The 21,334-nt window shown below is 48.4% G+C and overlaps 1 protein-coding gene across 2 annotated transcripts in view; it reads right to left on the reverse strand.

Annotated features, from left to right (window-relative positions):
* The window catches only part of fndc3a (fibronectin type III domain containing 3A), a 347,342-nt gene that overhangs the window by 191,933 nt on the left and 134,075 nt on the right, over positions 1-21,334 (reverse strand). For both annotated transcript variants that reach the window (XM_086006446.1, XM_086006447.1), the window contains one exon: positions 6,987-7,062. In XM_086006446.1, coding sequence (XP_085862572.1) covers positions 6,987-7,062 — 76 coding nt within the window. The remainder of the gene's footprint in view (positions 1-6,986; positions 7,063-21,334) is intronic.

Genomic DNA, 21,334 nt, shown 5'->3' on the forward strand with positions numbered 1-21,334 from the left:
TTTTTTTCCCCACCAGTCAGGCTCTGCAAGGTCTCGCTGAAGCTGTTGCTAAGCTACAGGGACGCTTGCAAGGTACGGCCGACTGTTTAGAAGCACAGGGTTTGTTGCCAGATACAGAGCTCAAAATCTCCGTATGTTTCAAAATTAGCGCTGGTTTGTCCGGCAGTTTTGCTGTGACGGCAACAGCTCGGTCCCGTCGGTGCCGGATAGCAAAGTTTCCTGTATATATTAATGATCTAGACGAGGGAACTAGATGTAATATCTCCAAGTTTGCAGACGACACAAAGCCAGGTGGGCGTGTGTGCTGTGAGGAGGATGCCGAGAAACTCCAGTATGATTTGGACAGGTTGGGTGATTATACTGCATCTGCCATGCATCTGCCCAATGTGGATAAATGCGAGGTTATCCACTTTGGTGGCAAAAACTGGAAGAAAGATTATCTGAATGGCAATAGATTGGGAAAAGGGGAAGCGCAACGAGACCTGGGTGTCCTTGTGCACCAGTCGCTGAAGGTAAGCATGCAGGTGTAGCAGACGATTAAGAAGGCAAATGGTATGTTGGCCTTCATAGCGAGAGGATTCGAGTACAGGAGCAAGGATGTCTTGCTGCAGTTGTACAGGGCCTAGGTGAGACAACACCTTGAGTATTGTGTGCAGTTTTGGTCGCTTTATCTGAGGAGGGATGTTCTTGCCATGGAGGGAGTGCAGTGAAGATTCACCAGACTGATACCTGGGATGGCAGGAATGACATATGGGGCCAGTAATTCCGGTCCCAACGCGTGAGTACGGACGGGGTACTCACGCGTGGGCCCGTTGGAAGTGCCGGATTGCAGCATGCACAGCGCATGCGCGGGAAACTGGCATTTCCTGTCCTCTGAACCAAGGGGTTCAGAGGACGAACGCGTGCACGCTGGAGTCTGCGCGTGCGCGCTGAAATTCCTTTTTTCCCCCACAGGTTTGCGCGTGTGTAAGGGCCTCTCCTTTTTACGAATGTAAAAAGGAGACGTAAAGACGTCATTCTTTAAGGTAAGTGGTCTATTACTTAAAATTATAACTTTTTTCCACAGCTTTATTGTTTTTAAGGACTTTACAGTAAGGTAAGTGTAGTTTTAGAACCGATTTTTAAAAAAATTATTTTTTTCAAAAATTTGATTAATTGTTTAAAATAGTTTTTTAAAGTTATTTATAGTTTATTTAATTATTGGGATGTTTTTTAAAATTTTATTTAAAGTTAAACTAGTCTTTTGGGCACTCGTACTTTTCATGAGTTTGACAGTTCTTACTATCAAACTCATGAATGAAGTTTCCCCTCCCCTGATTGGCTGCACAGTGCTCACCTGATCCCAGCCGGCATATCGCACTAACTACGCCGCTGGATCAGGCAAGCACATCGCGCTGACATCTGAACCGGGCCAGTGACAGGAATTCCAAGCAGGCCCAGGCTTCAGATGTCGGCGCGCTGGGTGAGTGCACATCGGGGGCTTGCACGCGCGGCAAGCCCCCGAACCTAATTTCTGGGCAATGAAGAGAGATTGGATTGATTAGGCTTATATTCGCTAGAGTTTAGAAGAATGAGAGGGGATCTCATTGAAACTTATAAAATTCTAACAGGACTAGACAGACTAGATGCAGGAATGATGTTCCCGATGGCGGGGGAGTCCAGAACCAGGGGTCACAAGGGTAAGGGGTAAGCCATTTAGGACTGAGATGAGGAGGAATTTCTTCACCCAGAGAGTGGTGAACCTGTGGAATTCTCTACCACAGAAGGCAGTGGAGGCCAACTTATTAAATATATTCAAGGAGGAGTTAGATATATTTCTTAAGGCTAAAGGGATCAAGGGATATGAGGAGAAAGCAGGGACAGGGTACTGAATTTGGATGATCAGCCATGATCTCATTAAATGGCAGAACAGGCTCGAGGGGCCAAGTGGCCTACTCCTGCTCCTATCTACTATGTTTCTATGTGACTATGCAGCCCTCACACTCCCCATCACTGTGATACAATGCCAGCAACTTGCAATGCACTGGGAGTGGCCCTTGGTCTCAGCACCTCACTCCATCTTTGTCTCCTATTCAATTCAATTCAAGTTTATTTGTCATATATCACAGATCACAGAAATCACAGAAACCCCACAGTGCAGATAGAGGCCATTTCGGCCCATCGAGCCTGCACCGACACATATCCCACCCGATCCCCGTAACCCCTACACCAACACATATCCCACCCTATCCCCGTAACCCCACGTATGTAATCCCCCTAACACTAAGGGTCAATTTATCATAGCAAATCAATCTAACCCGCATTGCATAATGAAATGTTGATTTTTACAAGTCCTCCCAACATTGGAATAAATATGGCATAGCAATGATAAAAATACTAATAGAAATACAGTAATAATAAATAAAACAACAGTAATAATAATAAATTATTCGTTCATGAGTCTTATGGCCTGGGGGTAGAAGCTGTTTCGCAACCTGCTGGTACGAGACCGTATGCTTCGATATCTCTTACCGGACGGGAACAGGGCGGCTGGGGTGGCTCGCGTCTTTGATGATTCTCAGGGCCTTCCCCCCGGCACCCCTCGGGGTAGATATCCTGCACAGCAGGTAGTTTAATTCCTATAGTATGTTGTGCAGCTTTCACCACCATCTGTAGAGCCTTGCGGTCTATGGCGGTGCAGTTGCCATACCAGGTAGTGATGCAGCCGGACAGGATACTCTCGATGGTGCACCGGTAGAAGTTGGTGAAAATCTGGGGGGCCATTCCAAATTTCTTCAGTCTCCTGAGGAAGAACAGGCGTTGGCATGCCTTCTTGGTTACGACGTCGATGTGATTGGACCACGTTAAGTCCTCCGTAATGAATACACCCAGGAATTTGAAGCTGCTAACCCTCTCCACCTCAGCCCCTTCGATGTAGATTGGGGAGTGTCCCTCCCCCTGCTGCTTCCTGTAGTCCACGATCATCTCCTTTGTTTTGCTGATGTTGAGGGAGAGGTTGTTGTACTTGCACCATTCTACTAGGGCTCTTACCTCCTCCCTGTAGCCTGTCTAGTCACCATACGTGATCAGGCCTACAATGGTAGTGTCATCAGCAAACTTGATGATGGAGTTGGAGTTGTGCGTGGCCACGCAATCGTGAGTAAACAGGGAGTACAGCATCTATGTTATGGATTCTCTACTCTCACTCACTCATTCTCACTCAATCTCCACTTGTGTCCCTCATTGCAGGAAAAGAGAGCCCACAATAAGAGGGAAAGTGCGATGACAGGAGGAGGGCCACCCTCAATAGCCCAGCTCACCAATGCAGAGGCGGCGGCCCTGGAACTCATGGGAGTGGAGGACAATGCGCAAGTGGGGGACGGACAGACGGGCGCATCACAGCAAGTTGGTGACAGAATAGTTTTGCATCTCTCTGACATTGCATGAGTGACTGATAATGATTCTGATGCTCTAACAGATTGATTATGATCATCTGCACAATTCAATGTGCATGCAACCTTTATCTCACATCTCTAACTCTTTCCTTTACTCCCCCACAGGACCATCGACAGCCCCTGTCCCCACTCTCCAGGAGGAGGAGCAGCCTGAGCCTGAAGACTCCTCAGAGTAAGCTGCAACCTCTGAGGGCACAGCATCAGCAGAATTCAGCGTACCGAGCACCAGCTCAAGACACTCACACCTCGGTGGGACCTTTGTGAGATAGAGTAGTGTTGTCGCCTGGTGTATCACAGATCACACGTGTGCATCAGCAGATGGTGGAGTCAGGGACAGCAGTGGAGAGTCCTTGTCGGAGGGTGGAATACTCTCCCAGCTTGGCTCAGCTGCATGTCGACCCTGTGCCTCCAGGTCCATCCAGGAGAGCGGTGCTGGAACTCCAGGAACAGGTGCAGCAGAGTCTGGCAGGTTTTGTCTCCAGGGTCGCTGTGAGTGTGGAATGAATGGAGGAGTCCATCGCGAACATGAGCAGAGCCTTTGTGGAGACATTGGCGCATGAACACATCATCACAGACGTGGAAAGGATGGTTACCTCCGTGGTAAGGCTGGCTACCATAGAGGAGAGGATGGCTACGGAAGGGGAAAGGATGGCTACGGCCATGGAACAGCTTAGTCGCCAGGGTATTGAAAACATGGTGATTGTTCAGAATAGACTGACATCTCTTGAGGAGCGATGGTCAGCTATTGAGCATAGAAATCAGGCCTTCATGGAGTAGGGCTTCCACTGCAGAAACGGGTCCTCATGGCTCCCCTGAAGTGCAGCAAGGTGCTGAAGTGGGGCTGACCCATGAGAGGGATGTTGGTGGCAGAGAATAAGGAAGTGGGGGCTCCTCTCCAAGTGCTCACACGACCATGCCACTGCAAAGCCCTCGGTCAGAGTCCCACCAGAGTCCTCACCCAACTGAAATGGTCGTCTCAGCCCCTGCACAGCCGCAGGAGCAGCAGAATGTTGACGTGCTCTCACAGGCTCGCAACCCCAGAGGGTGCTCGCCAAAGGTGTCGAGACAGGAGCAGCAAGAATGTGAGCAAGGGGCCTCCACATCTGCTGAAGCCACAGGGGAAGCACCACGTAGGAGCACGCGTAAGAGGATGATAAAGCACAAGTAGTCACAAGGGTAGTCACTTGGGTGTCCTGTTATGTTTATTTTTGAAAAACCATCCGTGAATTGTGATGATAAACAAATTTGATGGCAAGCTGTTGAAGTTGTGGCCTGTGTCATTTCACAAATGGATCTTCCACATGGAGGCCTTAGGGCAACTTGCAACTAGGTCAGAGTGATAGGAATCCGCAGGTTCTTGTCCATTGTCGATGCTCTGGTAAGAAGGTTCGATGCAAACGTGTTTGATTGTGCAGGCTAAGCAAATCTGGCCAAGATGAGTGCGTCCCTTGCAGCAATGTGCTCATGTGCTGGAGCCGCTGGTTGATGCACCTCCGCAACCTGTTCATTGTCGGTGTCCTCCTACTCATCTGAGGAGACTATGCGATCAGCCACTTGCACCTCAGACAGCTGCAAGTCACGATGCTGTGCCATGTTGTGAAGTGCACAGCAGACCACAACGATTCTGGAGACCCTGGCTGCTGAGTACTGCAGGGCTCCACCTGATTTATCAAGGCATCTGAATTGCATCTTCAGCAAGCCGATGGTTTGCTCGATTATGGATCTGGTGGAAATGTGGCTGGAGTTGTAGCGCTCCTCAGCATCGTTGGAAGGGCTCCTCAATGGCTTCATTAGCCACGTCTTCAGGGGATAGCCCTTGTCTCCAAGCAGCCATCCGAAAAGTTGGTCTGGCGGACTGAAGAGCGGCAGCACACTAGACTGGGGCAGGATGAAGGAGTCATGGCAACTGCCAGGGTACTTGGCGCAAACATGCAAAATTTCCTTATTGTGGTCACACACCAGCTGTATGTCGAGGGAGTGGAAGCCCTTGCGGTTGACAAAAATACCTGGATTGTGATGGGGTGCCTTAAGGGTCACATGTGTGCAGTATACGGTGCCCTGCACCCTTGGAAAGCCTGCCAGATTGGCAAACCCAACCGCACGCGCGGTTACACTTGCTTGGTCCTTGGAGAAGTTGATGTAATTGTGCGCGATGGCAAAGAGGGCATCAGTTTCCTGCGTGATGCAAGTGTGTGTGGCTGCCTGGGAGACGCCGCTGATGTCTGCTGCTGATCCCTAGAATGAGTCTGAAGCAAAAAAGTTGAGTGCGGTGGTGACTTTAACTGCCAATGGTAAGGGGTGTCCACCGGATCCTCTGGGCTCCAGGTCTTGGTGCACCATTGTGCAGATGTCAGCGACTACCTCTCGCGAAAGTCTGAGCCTCCTTTGGCACTGCTGCTCAGTCATGTTGAGGTAGCTGATCCTCTGTCTGTAGACCCTGCTGCTGCCGCGGCTGGTCTTCGTCCGAATCTGATGTCCAGGAGGAAAGGAAATAAATGGTTCCCATGCTTCTGGTATATACCTCAGTTGAGGAAGCGCTGTGTCAATGTGGGGAGAGGGGTTTCCCAGGTGGTCACACTGGAGATGGGTGTCAGGCTCCAAACTTCCACAACAATGAGTAGGCCTGCTAAAAGTTCCCCCAGACCTGAGACAACAAAGTTCTGCCACCTGCAAATGATCATTGGTGGAAAGTCTTTTTTAATGGTGGAGCTGCAGCTGTTAGTAAGCCATCCACTTGTGAGGCAGCCAGGGTTAACTGGCGTGTTCCAGAGATGTGCAGCACGGGGGAAATGTCTTAAATTCAGAAAGGCGTCTCAAAATGGGATTATAGTGGCAATTAACTGGTAGTTAAGGGCTTATCCCACCTCTTGGAAGCAGGATGGAAACGGGGTCTGAAACCACGAATGTGGGAAAATTGCTCAGAGGCGGGATCGGAACCGCCCGCCATTTTTACAACTCACACGCCTCCATTCCTGCCTCCTTGGGCCTGGCAAAATCAAGCCCTAACAGTTCTTGTGGTCTCGGCATAATCATGGAGGTCTGACTTACTGCTAGCAACTCTTGTGGTGCTCCTCTGACATAATCTTGTAGAGAATTGACTGCCAAACCACATTTCTCCATCATTGATGAGGGACTCTGGTGTAGACTCCTGGTTAAGATTATTGATTTCTATGGCTTTGGACTGTACTATTTTTAAAAGCAATAGCTGGAAAAGCCAGTTTGGCAGACTGCAGAGAAAAACCACCATTGAGACATTGATACAAATTTAGACAACTACAAGAACAGGAATCTTCAAGAAAACTCAGAACAATAATTTATTCCAATGGAAGAGTGGAGCCAAGTATACCTGCCTAACAGAACTCTTATGTAGGTGCTACAAAAAAATCTCAAAAAGCATTCATTTACCATGACCCAATGCATTCTGAGAAATTCACACATCTAGTTCAAGGGTTTACCAAATACATCAAGAGAGACCAAGATGCCACACCTCATCACAAGCTCCAGAGACATCCTGGACAACTAAATATTGATGATTTATTGACAGTAGCTTACCTGTAATGCACTGAAGCTGCCCATCCTCTCTTCTTATAGTAAATGTCTCACCTGGGTTGACTTGAACCAAAATAACCTGTAATTATATACATTAAATGTATTATTTTGCATACAATTTTCAGTCAACTAAAATATGTTTTTAACTTTATATTGTTTTTAAACTTGAATTACATTGGAATAGCGATGAAATACAAGGAAAACATCTTACATTTATTTAGCTCCTTAACACAGCAAAATGTCTCAAAGTACTTCACATCTGGGGTCAGATCACAGCAGCAGGGAGATTAGGGGATTCAAGCATCAGTTCAACAAGGGGAAACATATATTTTGGCTAGACAGGTGGACCTCATGCCTGTGAGAGGTTAAGAGGAGGACAATTCACAAAAAATGACATGCTGAGGGGAAGGGCGAGGTGTGCCGGGGCAATGTTTGGAGCAACTTTCCCCCATCCCTGTATAAGAAAAGAAAAACTGAGCCCTCCAAAACTCCAGCATTAATTGAGATCAGTCCGAGTAGGGTAAAGCGTCAACTATAACACCACAACTACTGCAACCTATGGAATAGTTCCAAAAATATGGTACACATAAAATCTCTCCAATTGAGCCACTTTGTATAATCACTTCTTTCACATGGCATGCCTGCTTCCGTAGAACTGGGAGACAATAGCAGGCTATGAACATTAAATCTGTGCATTTTTAAACTTTGAAATATCACTGATGAAGGACATTAATTTCATTTTAAATATATTTTCCTGCAGTTTTTCAAGGAAATGAGGGATAGCCCATGAGCAAGAGAAAGCTTTCCTTGCATCATTCAATGGAGTACAAATGATCACTGCAGATTATGTACTGAATATTTCTAAGTGTGTTTCAGAGCAGCTAGATCTAATTAATTACCTCAGTTAAATTTCTTCTTCATAATAATCTCCGGGATTCAGATGGTGGTTTAGATCATCCGAATCCCTTGATGGGGTTACGGTTTTGTTATGCTAGGCATTCTGCCTTCCGGGGGCGGCCGGAGGTCTGGGGGTAGCCAGAGGCCGGAAGTCTTGTGGTGGGAGGGGGGGGGGGGGGGGGCCAGAAGGGGGATCGGCGATCGGAGGCTGCATTGTGTGTGTGTGTGTGTGGGGGGGGGGGGGGGGGGGGTGGGAGTGAGGGGCGGGGGTCAGAGGTCTCGGGTAAGAGGTCAGGAGAGATTGGATGGGTCAGGGGGAGGAGGTTGGCGAGGCAGGGACACTAGATCCAGCAAGTAAGTGGTAAGGCACTTTCCTGCTAGATCCAACCGTCTTTTCGCCTTCCTTTAGCTGGTGGGTTCCCCGAGGCCTGGAAAACCCACCTGTCAACAGTTAAATTTGCAATGGTGCTTCCAAGTGAGGCACGTAGTCTCAGTATAATATTTAAAGTGCCAACCCGTCGCCCGTGAGCGTGTTGGAAGCTCGCACCCTGTCCCGCCTCCGTTAAAACCACAAGTGGTCTGGTTGGGGTCAGGATTCAGTTTATTTTAACACTTTACTCCCACCCAACCCTAACCCACCTATGCTTTGGGGTTAAAATTGCTCCCCATTGTCTCTAAAAGTTTCCCCACCATCAACATCAGGCTGATTGGCCTGTAGTTGCTGGGTTTATTCCTCTCCCCTTTTTTGAACAGGGGTGTAGAATTTGTAATCATCTGGCACCACCCACATATCCAAGGAGGATTGGAAGGTTGTGGTCAGAGCCTCCACAATTTCCACCCTTACTTCCCTCAGTGACCTAGGATGCATCCCATCCAGACTGTGTAACTTTTCTACTTTGAGGACTGCCAACCTTTCACGTACATCCTCTTTAGTTATTTTTATCCTGTCCAGTATCGGTACTGCCTTCTCCTTTACTGTTACATTGGCAGCATCCTCTTCTCTAGTGAAGACAGATGCAGAGTACTCATTTAGTACCTCAGCCATGCCCTCTGCCTCCACAAGATGTTCTCCTTTTTGGTCCCTAATCAGCCTCACTCTCCCTTTGTCTACTCTTTTACTATTTATATGTTTATAAAAGGCTTTTGGGTTCCCTTTTATGTTAACCGCTAATCTATTGTCATACGCTCTATTTGCCCCTCTTATTCCCTTTTTAAAATCTCCTCTGTACTTTCTACATAAAAGTTAGGAGCAGGAGTGGGCCATACGACCCCTCGAACCTGCTCAGTCATTCAATAAGATCAAGGCTGATCTTTGACCTCAACTCCACTTTTCTGCCCAATCCCCATAAAGTCCAAAAATCTATCTATCTCAGCCTTGAACATAGTCAATGACTCAGCATCCACAGCCCTTTGGGGTAGAGAATTCCAAAGATTCACAACACTCTGAGTAAAGAAATTCCTCCTCATCTCAATCTTAAATGACCGACCCTTATCCCGAGACTAGGCCCCCTAGTTCTAGACTCTCCAGCCAGGGGAAAGATCCTCTCAACATCTACCTGGTCAATTCCCCCTCAGAATCTTGTATGTTTCAATGAGATCAGCTCTCATTCTTCTAAACTCCAGAGAGTATAGGCCCAATCTAGTCAATCTCTCCTCGTAGGACAACCCTCTCATCACGGAGATCAATCTAGTGAACCTTCGTTCCACCACCTCTAAGGCAAGTAAGTCCTTCCTCGGATAAGGAGACCAAAACTGTGCGCAGTACTCCAGGTGTGGTCTCACCAAAGTTCATTTAAAATTTAAAAAAGGGGATATATTAAATAAACTAATCAAACTCAAAGAGGATAAAAACCCCTGGTCTGGATGAATTGCATCCACGCATTTTGAAAGAATCCAGGGAAGAGATAGCAGAGGCATCACTACACATATTTAATAATTCATTAGAAAAAGGTGTAATGCCAGAGGACTGGCAGACAGCTAATGTAATACCTATATTTAAGAAGGGGGATAAGAACATGTTCAGGGAATTATAGACCAGTCAGCTTAACATCAGTAGTAGGAAAAATAATGGAATCCCTACTAAAGGAGAGAATAGAAGAACATGTGGAAATGAAAAGTATAATAATGAACAGTCAGCATCGATTTCAAAAGAGAAAATCTTGCTTGACCAACCTTATTGAATTTTTTGAAGAGGTAACAGAGAGAGTAGACATGGTGATGCAGTAGATGTAATTTATCTAGATTTTCAAAAGACCTTCGATAAGATACCCCATAATAGACTAATGAATAAAATCAGAGAATGCGGAGTCGGGGACAAGTAGCAGAATGGATTGCTAGCTGGCTTCAAGACAGAAAGCATAGAGTAGCTATTCACAGTGGCAGAAGGTGGGTAGTGGTGTTCCACAAGATCAGTGCTGGGACCACTGCCGTTCATAATTTACATTAATGATTTAGACCTTGGAATCAAAAACACAATTTCTAAATTTGTGGATGATACCAAATTGGAGGGGATAGTCAATACAGAGGAGGACTGCAACAAATTACAGGAGGACATTAATAAACTTGCAGAATGGGCAAATAATTGGCAAATGAAGTTCAACACAAATAAATGTGAGGTGTTACATTTTGGTAGGAAGGATAGGGAGATCACTTGGAAGATGCGAGTCTAGGTGGGGTAGAGGAACAAAGGGATCTCGGAGTACAAATACACAAATCACTAAAAGTTGCACCACAGGTTAACAAGGCCATAAAAAAAAGCAAACCAAGCGCTAGGGTTTATTTCTAGAGGGATAGAATTGAAAAGTAGGGAAGTTATGCTAAACCTGTATCGAACCTTGGTTAGACCAGACTTGGAGTACTGCATACAGTTCTGGTCGCCATATTATAAAAAGGATATAGAGGCACTGGAGAGGGTGCAGAGAAAATTTACAATGATGATACCAGAAATGCGAGGGTATACATATCAGGAAAGGATGAACAGGCTGAGGTGTGACCTAATAGAGGTCTTTAAAATTATGAAAGGTTTTGAGAGTGGATAGAGAGAGAATGTTTCCAGTTGTGGGGAAGAGCACAACTAAAGGCCATCAATATAAGATGTGTGCGGGAAATGCATCCAGCTGCAGCTACTTGTAGACCGCATTGCGGCGCTCGAGCTGCGGGTGGATGGGTTGTGGAGCATGCGCGATGCTGAGAGGCTCGTGGATACCACGTTTAGCGAGTTGTGCACGCCTCAGGGTAGGGCAGCACAGGGAGTGACCATCAGGCGGAGCAACAAAGGCAGGCAGGTAGTGCAGGGAACCCCTGCGGACATCCCCCTTTCAAACAGGTATACCGCTTTGGATACTGTTGAGGGGGATGACTCACCAGGGGAAGGCAGCAGCAGCCAACTTCCTGGCACTGGGGGTGCTCCTGCTGCCCAGGAGGGGGGGGAAAAAGAGTGGGAGAGCAATAGTGGTAGGGGATTCTATAGTAAGGGGAACAGATAGGCGTTTCTGTGGCCGCAAACGTGACTCCAGGATGGTTTGTTGCCTCCCTGGTGCCAGGGTCAAGGATGTCACTGAGCGGCTGCAGGGCATTCTGGAGGGGGAGGGTGAACAGCCAGTGGTCGTGGTCCACATTGGTACCAACGACATAGGTAAAAAGAGGGATGAGGTCCTGCATCAAGAATTTAGGGAGCTAGGTAACAGATTAAAGGGCAGGACCTCAAAGGGTGTAATCTCTGGATTACTCCCAGTGCCACGTGCTAGTAAGTATAGGAATGGGAGGATAGAGCAGATGAATGCGTGGCTAAAGAGTTGGTGTAGGGGGGAGGGTTTTACTTTCCTGGATCACTGGGCCTGCTTCTGGGAAAGGTGGGACTTGTACAAGTCGGACGGGTTGCACCTGAACCAGAGCGGGACAAATATCCTTGCGGGGAGGTTTGCTAGCACTGTCGGGGGGGGTTTAAACTAACTTGGCAGGGGGATGGGATACAGAGGGAAGCTGAAATAGGGGGGGATGTGCTGCCAATTATGGAGGAAAAAACAAGTCAGCTTGGTAGACAGGGCAAATATATAAGGGCAAGGCTGGATGGCATCTATTTTAATGCAAGGAGTCTTGCAAATAAGGTGGATGAACTGAAGGTGTTGATAAACACATGGGAGTATGATATTGTTGCTATCACGGAGACATGGTTGAGGGAGGGGCAAGACTGGCAGCTCAATATTCCGGGGTACAGAATCTTCAGGCGAGACAGAGGGGGAGGTATAAGAGGAGGGGGTGTCGCAATATTAATTAAGGAGTCAATTACTGCAGTAAGGAGGGATGATATATTAGCAGGGTCCTCTAATGAGGCCATATGGGTGGAGCTTAAAAACAAAAAGGGGGCAAGCACTTTGCTGGGAGTGTACTATAGGCCTCCAAACAGTCAGGGGGAAATAGAGGAACAGATATGTAGGCAAATCTCAGAGAAATGTGCAAATAATAGGGTAATAATAATGGGGGATTTCAACTTCCCCAATATTAACTGGGATAGTCAAAGTGTGAAAGGCTCAGAGGGTGTAGAATTCTTAAAGTGCATCCAGGAGAGCTTTTTGAGCCAGCATGTAGAAAGTCCTACAAGAGAGGGGGCGGTACTGGACCTAATTCTAGGGAATGTGACCGGCCAAGTGGAAAAAGTGCTAGTAGGTGAGCACTTTGGTGATAGTGACCATAATATGGTAAGATTTAAGGTGGTCATGGAAAAGGACAGGGATGGGCCGGAAATAAAGGTTCTAAATTGGGGGAAGGCCGATTTTAATAGGATAAGGCAGGATCTGGCCAAAATGGACTGGGATCAGCTACTTGTAGGAAAATCCGCATCGGAGCAATGGGAGGCTTTCAGAAGGGAGATTGAGATCATACAAGGGCAACATGTTCCCATAAATGTCAAGAGTGGTTCCAAAAACCACAGGGAACCGTGGATGTCAGGGGATATACGGGAATGGATTAGGAAAAAAAGGAGGGCTTTTGGTAGATACAAAAGGCTAAAGACGGAGGAAGCCCTAGAGGAGTACAAAAAGTGCAGGGGGATACTTAAAAAAGAAATTAGGAGATCAAGGAGGGGCCATGAAATAACACTGGCGAGCAAAATAAAGGAAAATCCGAAGATGTTTTATAAGTATATTAAGGGTAAAAGGATAACTAGGGAAAAAATAGGGCCCATTAGGGACAAAAGTGGCAATCTGTGTGTGGAGCCGGAAGATGTAGGAGGGGTTCTAAATGAATTTTTTGCATCTGTTTTCACTATGGAGAAGGACGATGTAGACATAGAAATAGGGCGGGGGGACTGTGATATGCTCGAACATATTAACATCGAGAGGGAGGAGGTATTGGTGGTTTTAGCTGGCCTAAAAATGGATAAATCCCCAGGCCCGGATGAAATGTACCCCAGGCTGCTGTGTGAGGCAAAGGAGGAGATTGCGGGGGCTCTAACACATATATTCAGGACCTCTCTGGCCACAGGGGATGTGCCAGAGGACTGGAGAACCGCTAATGTAGTACCATTATTCAAGAAGGGTAGTAGGGAAAAACCGGGGAACTACAGGCCAGTGAGCCTAACATCAGTGGTAGGAAAATTACTGGAAAAAATCCTGAGGGACAAAATTTGTCTCCACTTGGAGAGGCAAGGATTAATCAGGGATAGTCAACATGGCTTTGTCAAGGGAAGATCATGTCTGACTAATTTGATTGAATTTTTTGAGGGGGTGACTAGGTGTGTGGATGAGGGTAACGCAGTGGATGTGGTATACATGGATTTCAGTAAGGCCTTCGATAAAGTCCCGCACAGGAGACTGGTCAAGAAGGTAAGAGCCCATGGAATCCAGGGTGCCTTGGCACATTGGATACAAAACTGGCTTAGTGGCAGAAGGCAGAGGGTGATGGTCGAAGGTTGTTTTTGTGACTGGAAACCTGTGGCCAGTGGGGTACCACAGGGATCGGTGCTGGGTCCCTTGCTGTTTGTGGTCTACATTAATGACTTGGATATGAATGTAAAGGGTATGATCAGTAAATTCGCGGATGATACTAAAATTGGTAGGGTGGTAAATAGCGAGGAGGGTAGCCTCAGTCTGCAGAACGATATAGATGGGTTGGTCAGATGGGCGGAACAGTGGCAAATGGAATTTAACCCGGAAAAGTGCGAGGTGATGCACTTTGGGGGGTCTAACAAGGCAAGGGAATACACAATGAAGGGAAAGACCCTAGGCAAGACGGAGGGTCAGAGGGATCTGGGTGTGCAGGTACACAGATCCCTGAAGGCGGCGGAACAGGTGGATAAGGTGGTAAAAAAGGCATATGGGATACTTGCCTTCATTAGCCGAGGCATAGAATATAAGAGCAAGGAGGTTATGATGGAGCTGTATAAAACACTGGTTAGGCCACAGCTGGAATACTGTGTGCAGTTCTGGTCGCCACACTACAGGAAAGATGTGATCGCGTTAGAGAGGGTGCAGAGGAGGTTCACCAGGATGTTACCAGGGCTGGAGCGCTTCAGCTATGAAGAGAGACTGGGCAGATTGGGTTTGTTTTCCTTGGAGCAGAGGAGGCTGAGGGGGGACATGATTGAGGTGTACAAAATTGTGAGGGGCATAGATAGGATGGATGCTGAGGAGCTTTTCCCCTTAGTAGAGGGGTCAATAACTAGGGGGCATAGATTCAAGGTAAAGGGCGGGAGGTTTAGAGGGGATTTGAGAAAGAACTTTTTCACCCAGAGGGTGGTTGGAGTCTGGAACTCACTGCCTGAAAGGGTTGTGGAGGCAGAAACCCTCACAACATTTAAGAAGCATTTGGATGAGCATTTGAAATGCCATAGCATACAAGGCTACGGGCCAAATGCTGGAATATGGGATTAGATTAGACAGGGCTTGATGGCCGGCATGGACACGATGGGCCGAAGGGCCTCTATCCGTGCTGTATTACTCTATGACTCTATGACTCTATGAGTTACCAAGAAATCAAATAGGGAATTCAGAAGAAACTTTATTACCCAAAGAGTGGTGAGAATGTGGAACTCGCTACCATAGGGAGTGGTTGAAGCGAATAGTATAGATGCATTTAAGGGGAGGCTGGACAAGCATATGAGGGAGAAGGGAATAGAGGGTTACGCTGATAGATTTAGATGAGGAAAGACGGAAAGAGGCTCGAGTGGAGCATAAACGCCAGCATGCACTGGTTGGGCCGAATGGTCTGTTTCTGCGTCGTTTATCCTATGTAATATTAGTTCCTTGGTTCCTCACTATTTTTGGTGTATTCAGCTTTCTATTTTTTTTTATTTGTTGTTTTTTTATGGGATGTGGGCATCGGTGGCAAGGCCAGCATTTATTGGCCATCCCTAATTGCCAACGAGAAGGTGGTGATGAGCCGCCTTCTTGAACCGCCGCAGTCCGTGTGGTGAAGGTACTCCCACAGTGTTGTTAGGTAGGTAGTTCCAGGACTTTGACCCAGCGACGATGAAGGATCGGCGATATACTTCCAAGTCAGGATGGGTGTGTGACTTGGAGGTGGTGGTGTACCCATGCGCCTGCTGCCCTTGTCCTTCTAGGTGGAAGAGGTCATGGGTTTGGTAGGTGCTGCCGAAGAAGCCTTGGCAATTTGCTGCAGTGCATCTTGTAGATGGTACACACTGCAGCCACGGTACACCAGTGGTGGAGGGAGTGCACTCATCCAGGCAAGTGGAGAGTATTCCATCACGCTCCTTACTTGTGCCTTGTAGATGGTGGAAAGGCTTTGGGGAGTCAGGAGGTGAGACACTCGCTGTAGAATACCTAGCCTCTGACCTGCTCTTGTTGCCACAGTATTTATGTGGCTGGTCCAGTTAAGTTTCTGGTCAATGGTGACCCCCCCCCAGGATGTTGATGATGGGCGATTCAGCGATGGTAACGCCGTGGAATGTCAAGGGGAGGTGGTTAGACTCTCGCTTGTTGGAGATAGTCATTGCCAAGCATTTCTGTGGCGCAAATGTTACCTGCCACTTATCAGCCCAAGCCTGAATGTCGTCCAGGTCTTGTTGCATGCGGGCATGGACTGCTCCATTATCTGAGGAGTTGTGAATGGCGCTGAACATTGTGCAGTCATCAGCGAACATCCCCATTTCTGACCTTATGTTGGAGGGAAGGTCATTGATGAAGCAGCTGAAGATGGTTGGGCCTAGGACACTGCCCTGAGGAACTCCTGCAGCGATGCCCTGGGACTGTGATGACTGACCTTCAACCACCACAACCATCTTCCTTTGTGCTAGATATGACTCCAGCCAGTGGAGAGTTTTCCCCCCGATTCCTATTGACTTCAGTTTTACTAGGGCTCCTTGATGTCATACTCGGTGAAATGCTGCCTTGATGTCAAGGGCAGTCACACTCACCTCACCTCTGGAATTCAGCTCCTTTGTCCATGTTTGGACCAAGGCTGTAATGAGGTCGGGAGCAGAGTGGTCTTGACGGAACCCAAACTGGGCATTAGTGAGCAGGTTATCGGTGAGTAAATAGCGCTTGATAGCACTGTGGATGACAGCTTCCATCACTTTGCTGATGATTGAGAGTAGACTGATAGGGCGGTAATTGGCCAGATTGGATTTGTCCTGCTTTTTGTGGACAGGACATACCTGCGCAGTTTTCCACATTGTCGGATAGATGCCAGTTTTGTAGCTGTACTGGAACAGCTTGGCTAGAGGCGCGGCTAGTTCTGGAGCACAAGTCTTCAGCACGATAGCCAGGATGTTGTCAGGGCCCATAGCCTTTGCTGTATCCAGTGCGCTCAGTCGTTTCTTGATATCATGTGGAGTGAATCAAATTGGCTGAAGACTGGCTTCTATGATGGTGGGGACCTCAGGAGTAGGCCGATATGGATCATCCACTCGGCACTTCTGGCTGAAGATGGTTGCAAACGTTTCAGCCTTGTCTTTTGCACTCACGTGCTGGGTTCCACCATCATTGAGGATGGGGATATTCATGGAGCCTCCTCCTCCCGTTAGTTGTTTAATGGTCCACCACCATTCACAACTGGATGTGGCAGGACTGCAGAGCTTTGATCTGATCCGTTGACTGTGGGATTGCTTAGCCCTGTCTATAAGCATGCTGCTTCCGCTTTTTAGCATGCATGTAGTCCTGTGTTGCAGCTTCCCCAGGTTGGCACCTCATTTTTAGGTACGCCTGGTGCTGCTCCTGGCATGATCTTCTACACTCCTTATTGAACCAGGGTTGGTCCCCTGGCTTGACGGTAATGCTAGAGTGAGGGATATGCCGGGCCATGAGGTTACATATTGTGGTGGAATACATTTCTGCTGCTGCTGATAGCCCACAGCACCTCATGGATGCCCAGTTTTGAGCTGCTAGATCTGTTCTGAATCTATCCCATTTAGCACGGTGTGGTGCCACACAACACGATGGAGCGTGTTCTCAGTGTGAAGACAGGACTTCGTCTCCACAATGACAGTGCGGTGCTCCCTGCTACCAAGTCAGTCATGGACAGATACATCTGCGACAGGTAGATTAGTGAGGACAAGGTCGAGTAGGTTTTTCCCTCATATTGGTTCTCTCACCACCTGTAGCAGGCCCAGACTGGCAGCTATGTCCTTCGGGACTCAGCCAGCTCGGTCAGTAGTGGTGCTACCAAGCCACTCTTGGTGATGGACATTGAAGTCCCCCACCCAGAGTACATTCTGTGCCCTTGCTACTCTCAGTGCTTCTTTCAAGTGGTGTTCAACATGGAGGAGTGTAATTCAGCTTGGTTCTCTACTGTACTATTAACCTTATAATTATCATGTTGTAGCGGTTCGTGTAGATCGCCACTAAATAAGAGAGTTTGACTTCGACGAACTATTAACAAGTTGTTTATTTACAGGAACAGACTAAGTACATCAGGTAAGATGGCAGGTAAGATGGCTGACTGTAGGAGCACCGTGGTATAGGTCTTGTCCCAGCGGGGACTCCACGAGGACTGAGTTCGCAGTCCTGTGGGGAGCGTGATGACGTCATCACGTTGTTCGCGTTTCCCACTCTTAGGGCGTCACGTGATGCGCGTCATTGCGTCGCTGGCCGTTGAGGCCGAGGTCGCGAGGCCGGGCTGTGCCGGTGCTTGCCGCGGGAGCGGAAGATCGCGTCGCTCCCGTCGGCTGGCCGTTGAGGCCAAAGACGCTAGGTCGGGCTGTGCCAGCGCATGCACATCACGTCGTACGTGACGTGACGTCAGCGCGCTAGGGCGCGTCTTAAAGGGGCAATGGCCCCAACAGGTAAGTTAAAAGGGCAACGGCCCCAATAGGTAAGTTAAAGGGAATTATGTGTCTTTATGTAAGGTACAACCGGTGGTACCGCCACATGGGCCCCCCCAGAATTCGTTTTAACGAAAGTCCAAGGATGAGATGGTCTGACGCTGGTGGTCTCGGCGGTCGTGCTGTCTCGGCTTGGCGAGCGAGTTCCGAAGATGCTGCTCGTGAGGGGATCCGTACGTGCATCGTGGCGAATAAAGTGTATCCGTCAGGCAAAGGACCGTGGAGACGTGCGAAACAGCAGGCCTTGTCAGAGTGACGGGCAGGTTGGGCGGACGCGGGCGATGACTCTGTTGATGTTGGAACAAGTCCTTGTTATAACGAACTCTGCAGGAACGCCAAACGAACGTTCCAGGAGGACTTGACAGGCGAGGTGAGTGAACTCGCCGACAGGTGAGCGAAACCTTCAGGAGGCTGGAACACGCAGAACGGTGCGTGCCATAGTGCTACGACGTTAACACAACAGAGGGTGAAGAGTTACTGCGTTAACCTGTGATCGGTGAGGCTAGCAACTTTCACGTGGCTGACCGCGGCCGCAGGATGCCCGTTGGACCCGTCCTCGATGTGTGCAGCTTCAGTAGACATTTGCGTTTGTTAAAGGGAAAACTGGAGAAAGGGCGGCAACGGTCCAGGTTGTTGTTGCTTTCAGGAGGGGTTAACTCTGCCTGGAGGGCGGCAAGACTTGTAACAGCTGTAGATTTAGGAGAAAACAGCCGGGAGGGCGGCACGCCTTTTGTTCACGCCGAATCGTGTGGTAGGTAACACAAACCAGCAGGCTGAAGGGCTGGTGCGTCGTCGGCGGAGAAGGAGTCGTCGTTTTTCACGAGGGATGGGTCCTCGTGGTTCGCGAGGGATGGGTCCTCGTGTTTCGTGGGGGCGAGTCCTCGTGGTATCCCCGCAGGGCGCGCTCCGATTTTGTGGGCCCGAACATGCTGTACCCTGCGCTTGGAGAGATTTATACTTGCTGTCGCTGTGGACGTAGAGGCGGACGATCCGTGTGACGGTAGGAAAGACGAGTACGGGGACCGTGAGCAAGTGTGTGGTCGGCGCCGCATCAATGTTCTCGTCGAACGGGGCTTCTACCGGTATAAAGCACGAGGGAGACTGTGGCTCCCTGGATTGCGGTAGCGACAGCAAAACGGCTGGTGCTTCCATGGCGTGCTTCTTTTGTGAAAATTTCTCACAAAAAAAAAACGAACGGGGTCCGGTTGAGGTTTGTCCGTGTCAAACGGGATCTGCTCCACGCTGTGCTTACCTTGCGAATACGTTCGCAAAGACGGGGTCGCCTTTGGTGGAGTGAGGCGGTTGCTGTTCCGTGGTTGTTCGTCGGTTGTGCGTTGGTCGTCTTGTGGGAAGACGAGGTTCAGGCGCGCGTTGCTACCGTGAAAATCGTTCACGGACACGGGTTCACCAATTGTAGCGTTGGAATTGATGAGCTCCCGTACTCACGTCGTTGGGTCACCAATGTAGCGTTGGTGGTCGACGGTTGCCGTTGGGCGTGCTGTACCTCTGTGAAGACGAGGGTCAGGCTGCGCATTGCTACCGTGAAAATCGTTCACGGATACGGGGTCACCAATTGTAGTGTAGGAATTGATGAACTCCCGTACTCACGTCGTTGGGTCACCAATGTAGCGGTTCGTGTAGATCGCCACTAAATAAGAGAGTTTGACTTCGATGAACTATTAACAAGTTGTTTATTTACAGGAACAGACTAAGTACATCAGGTAAGATGGCTGACTGTAGGAGCACCGTGGTATAGGTCTTGTCCCAGCGGGGACTCCACAAGGACTGAGTTCGCAGTCCTGTGGGGAGCTTGATGATGTCATCACGTTGTTCGCGTTTCCCGTGCTTAGGGCGTCACGTGATGCGCGTCGTTGGCCGTTGAGGCCGAGGTCGCGAGGCCAGTGCTTGCCGCGGGAGCGGAAGATCGCGTCGCTCCCGTCGGCTGGCCGTTGAGGCCGAAGACGCTAGGCCGGGCTGTGCCGGCGCACGCACATCACGTCGTATATGACATGACGTCAGCGCGCTAGGGCGCGTCTTAAAGGGGCAATGGCCCCAACAGGTAAGTTAAAGGGAATTATGTGTCTTTATGTAAGGTACAACCGGTGGTACCGCCACAATGTACCTCCTTTTTCTGCCTCATTTTAATCTCTATCTTTAGTCATCCAGGGAGTTCTAGTTTTGGATTCCCTTCCTTTTCTCCTCATAGGAATGTGTCTATTCTGTACCCGAACCATCTCCTCTTTGAAGGCCTCCCATTGTTCAATTACTGTTTTGCCTACCAATTTTTGATTCCAATCCACCTGGGCTAGATCCCTTTTCAACTCACTGAAGTTAGCCCAGTTAAGTATTTTTATGCTTGACTGTACCTCACCCTTTTCCATAACTATTTAAACCTGATGATATTATGATCATTGTTCCCCAAATGCTGTCCCACTGAAACATGCTCCACTTCATTCCCCAGAACTAGGTCCAACACTGCTTCCTTCCTTGTTGGGCTGGAAACACACTGATCAAGAAAGTTCTCTTGTACACGTCAGGAATTCATCTCCCTCTTTGCCCTTTACACTGTTACTGTCCCAGTCTATATTGGGATAGTTGAAGTCCCCTATTATCACTACTCTGTAGTTCTTGCATTTTTCTGTAATTTGTCTGCAAATTTGCTCCTCTATCTCCTTCCCACTATTTGGTGGCCTATAGTATAAACCCAGTAGCTCCTCTATTGGTATACAGGAAACTCTTTGGTATCCAGCACCGACGGGATTGGGATGGTGCCAGTTGATTAAAAATTCCGGATGACGGACGGGGTTATCTACCGAGGTTATTTTTAACAAACAAAAATAAAAAAATCAAGAAATGAGCAGTATACAGTAATTGGGTACTCCCGGCAGCGCGGGAGAGTCAGACTCCTATTATTGAGGTGTTCGGACTTCCGACAGCGCCAAGAAGCCGAGTAGTGGCAGTTTGGAGAACTACCCCCACTGACTAACTCGGCCACCGCGGGAGACTTGGACTTGGCAACATTTCCGGTTACTGAGGCGTTGTTTTCGGAGTATGAATTTTGCCGGTTAATAGAGAATTCCGGATAGTTAGGTGCCGTTTAAACGAGAGTTTCCTGTAGATTGTCCTCTAATGTTCCTTAATTCTAACCAAATAGACTGTCTTTGGCCCCACAACT

Source organism: Somniosus microcephalus, chromosome 14, assembly GCF_052327205.1.
Source record: "Somniosus microcephalus isolate GS21.2 chromosome 14, FLI_Smic_1.0, whole genome shotgun sequence".
Lineage (NCBI taxonomy): Eukaryota > Metazoa > Chordata > Chondrichthyes > Squaliformes > Somniosidae > Somniosus > Somniosus microcephalus.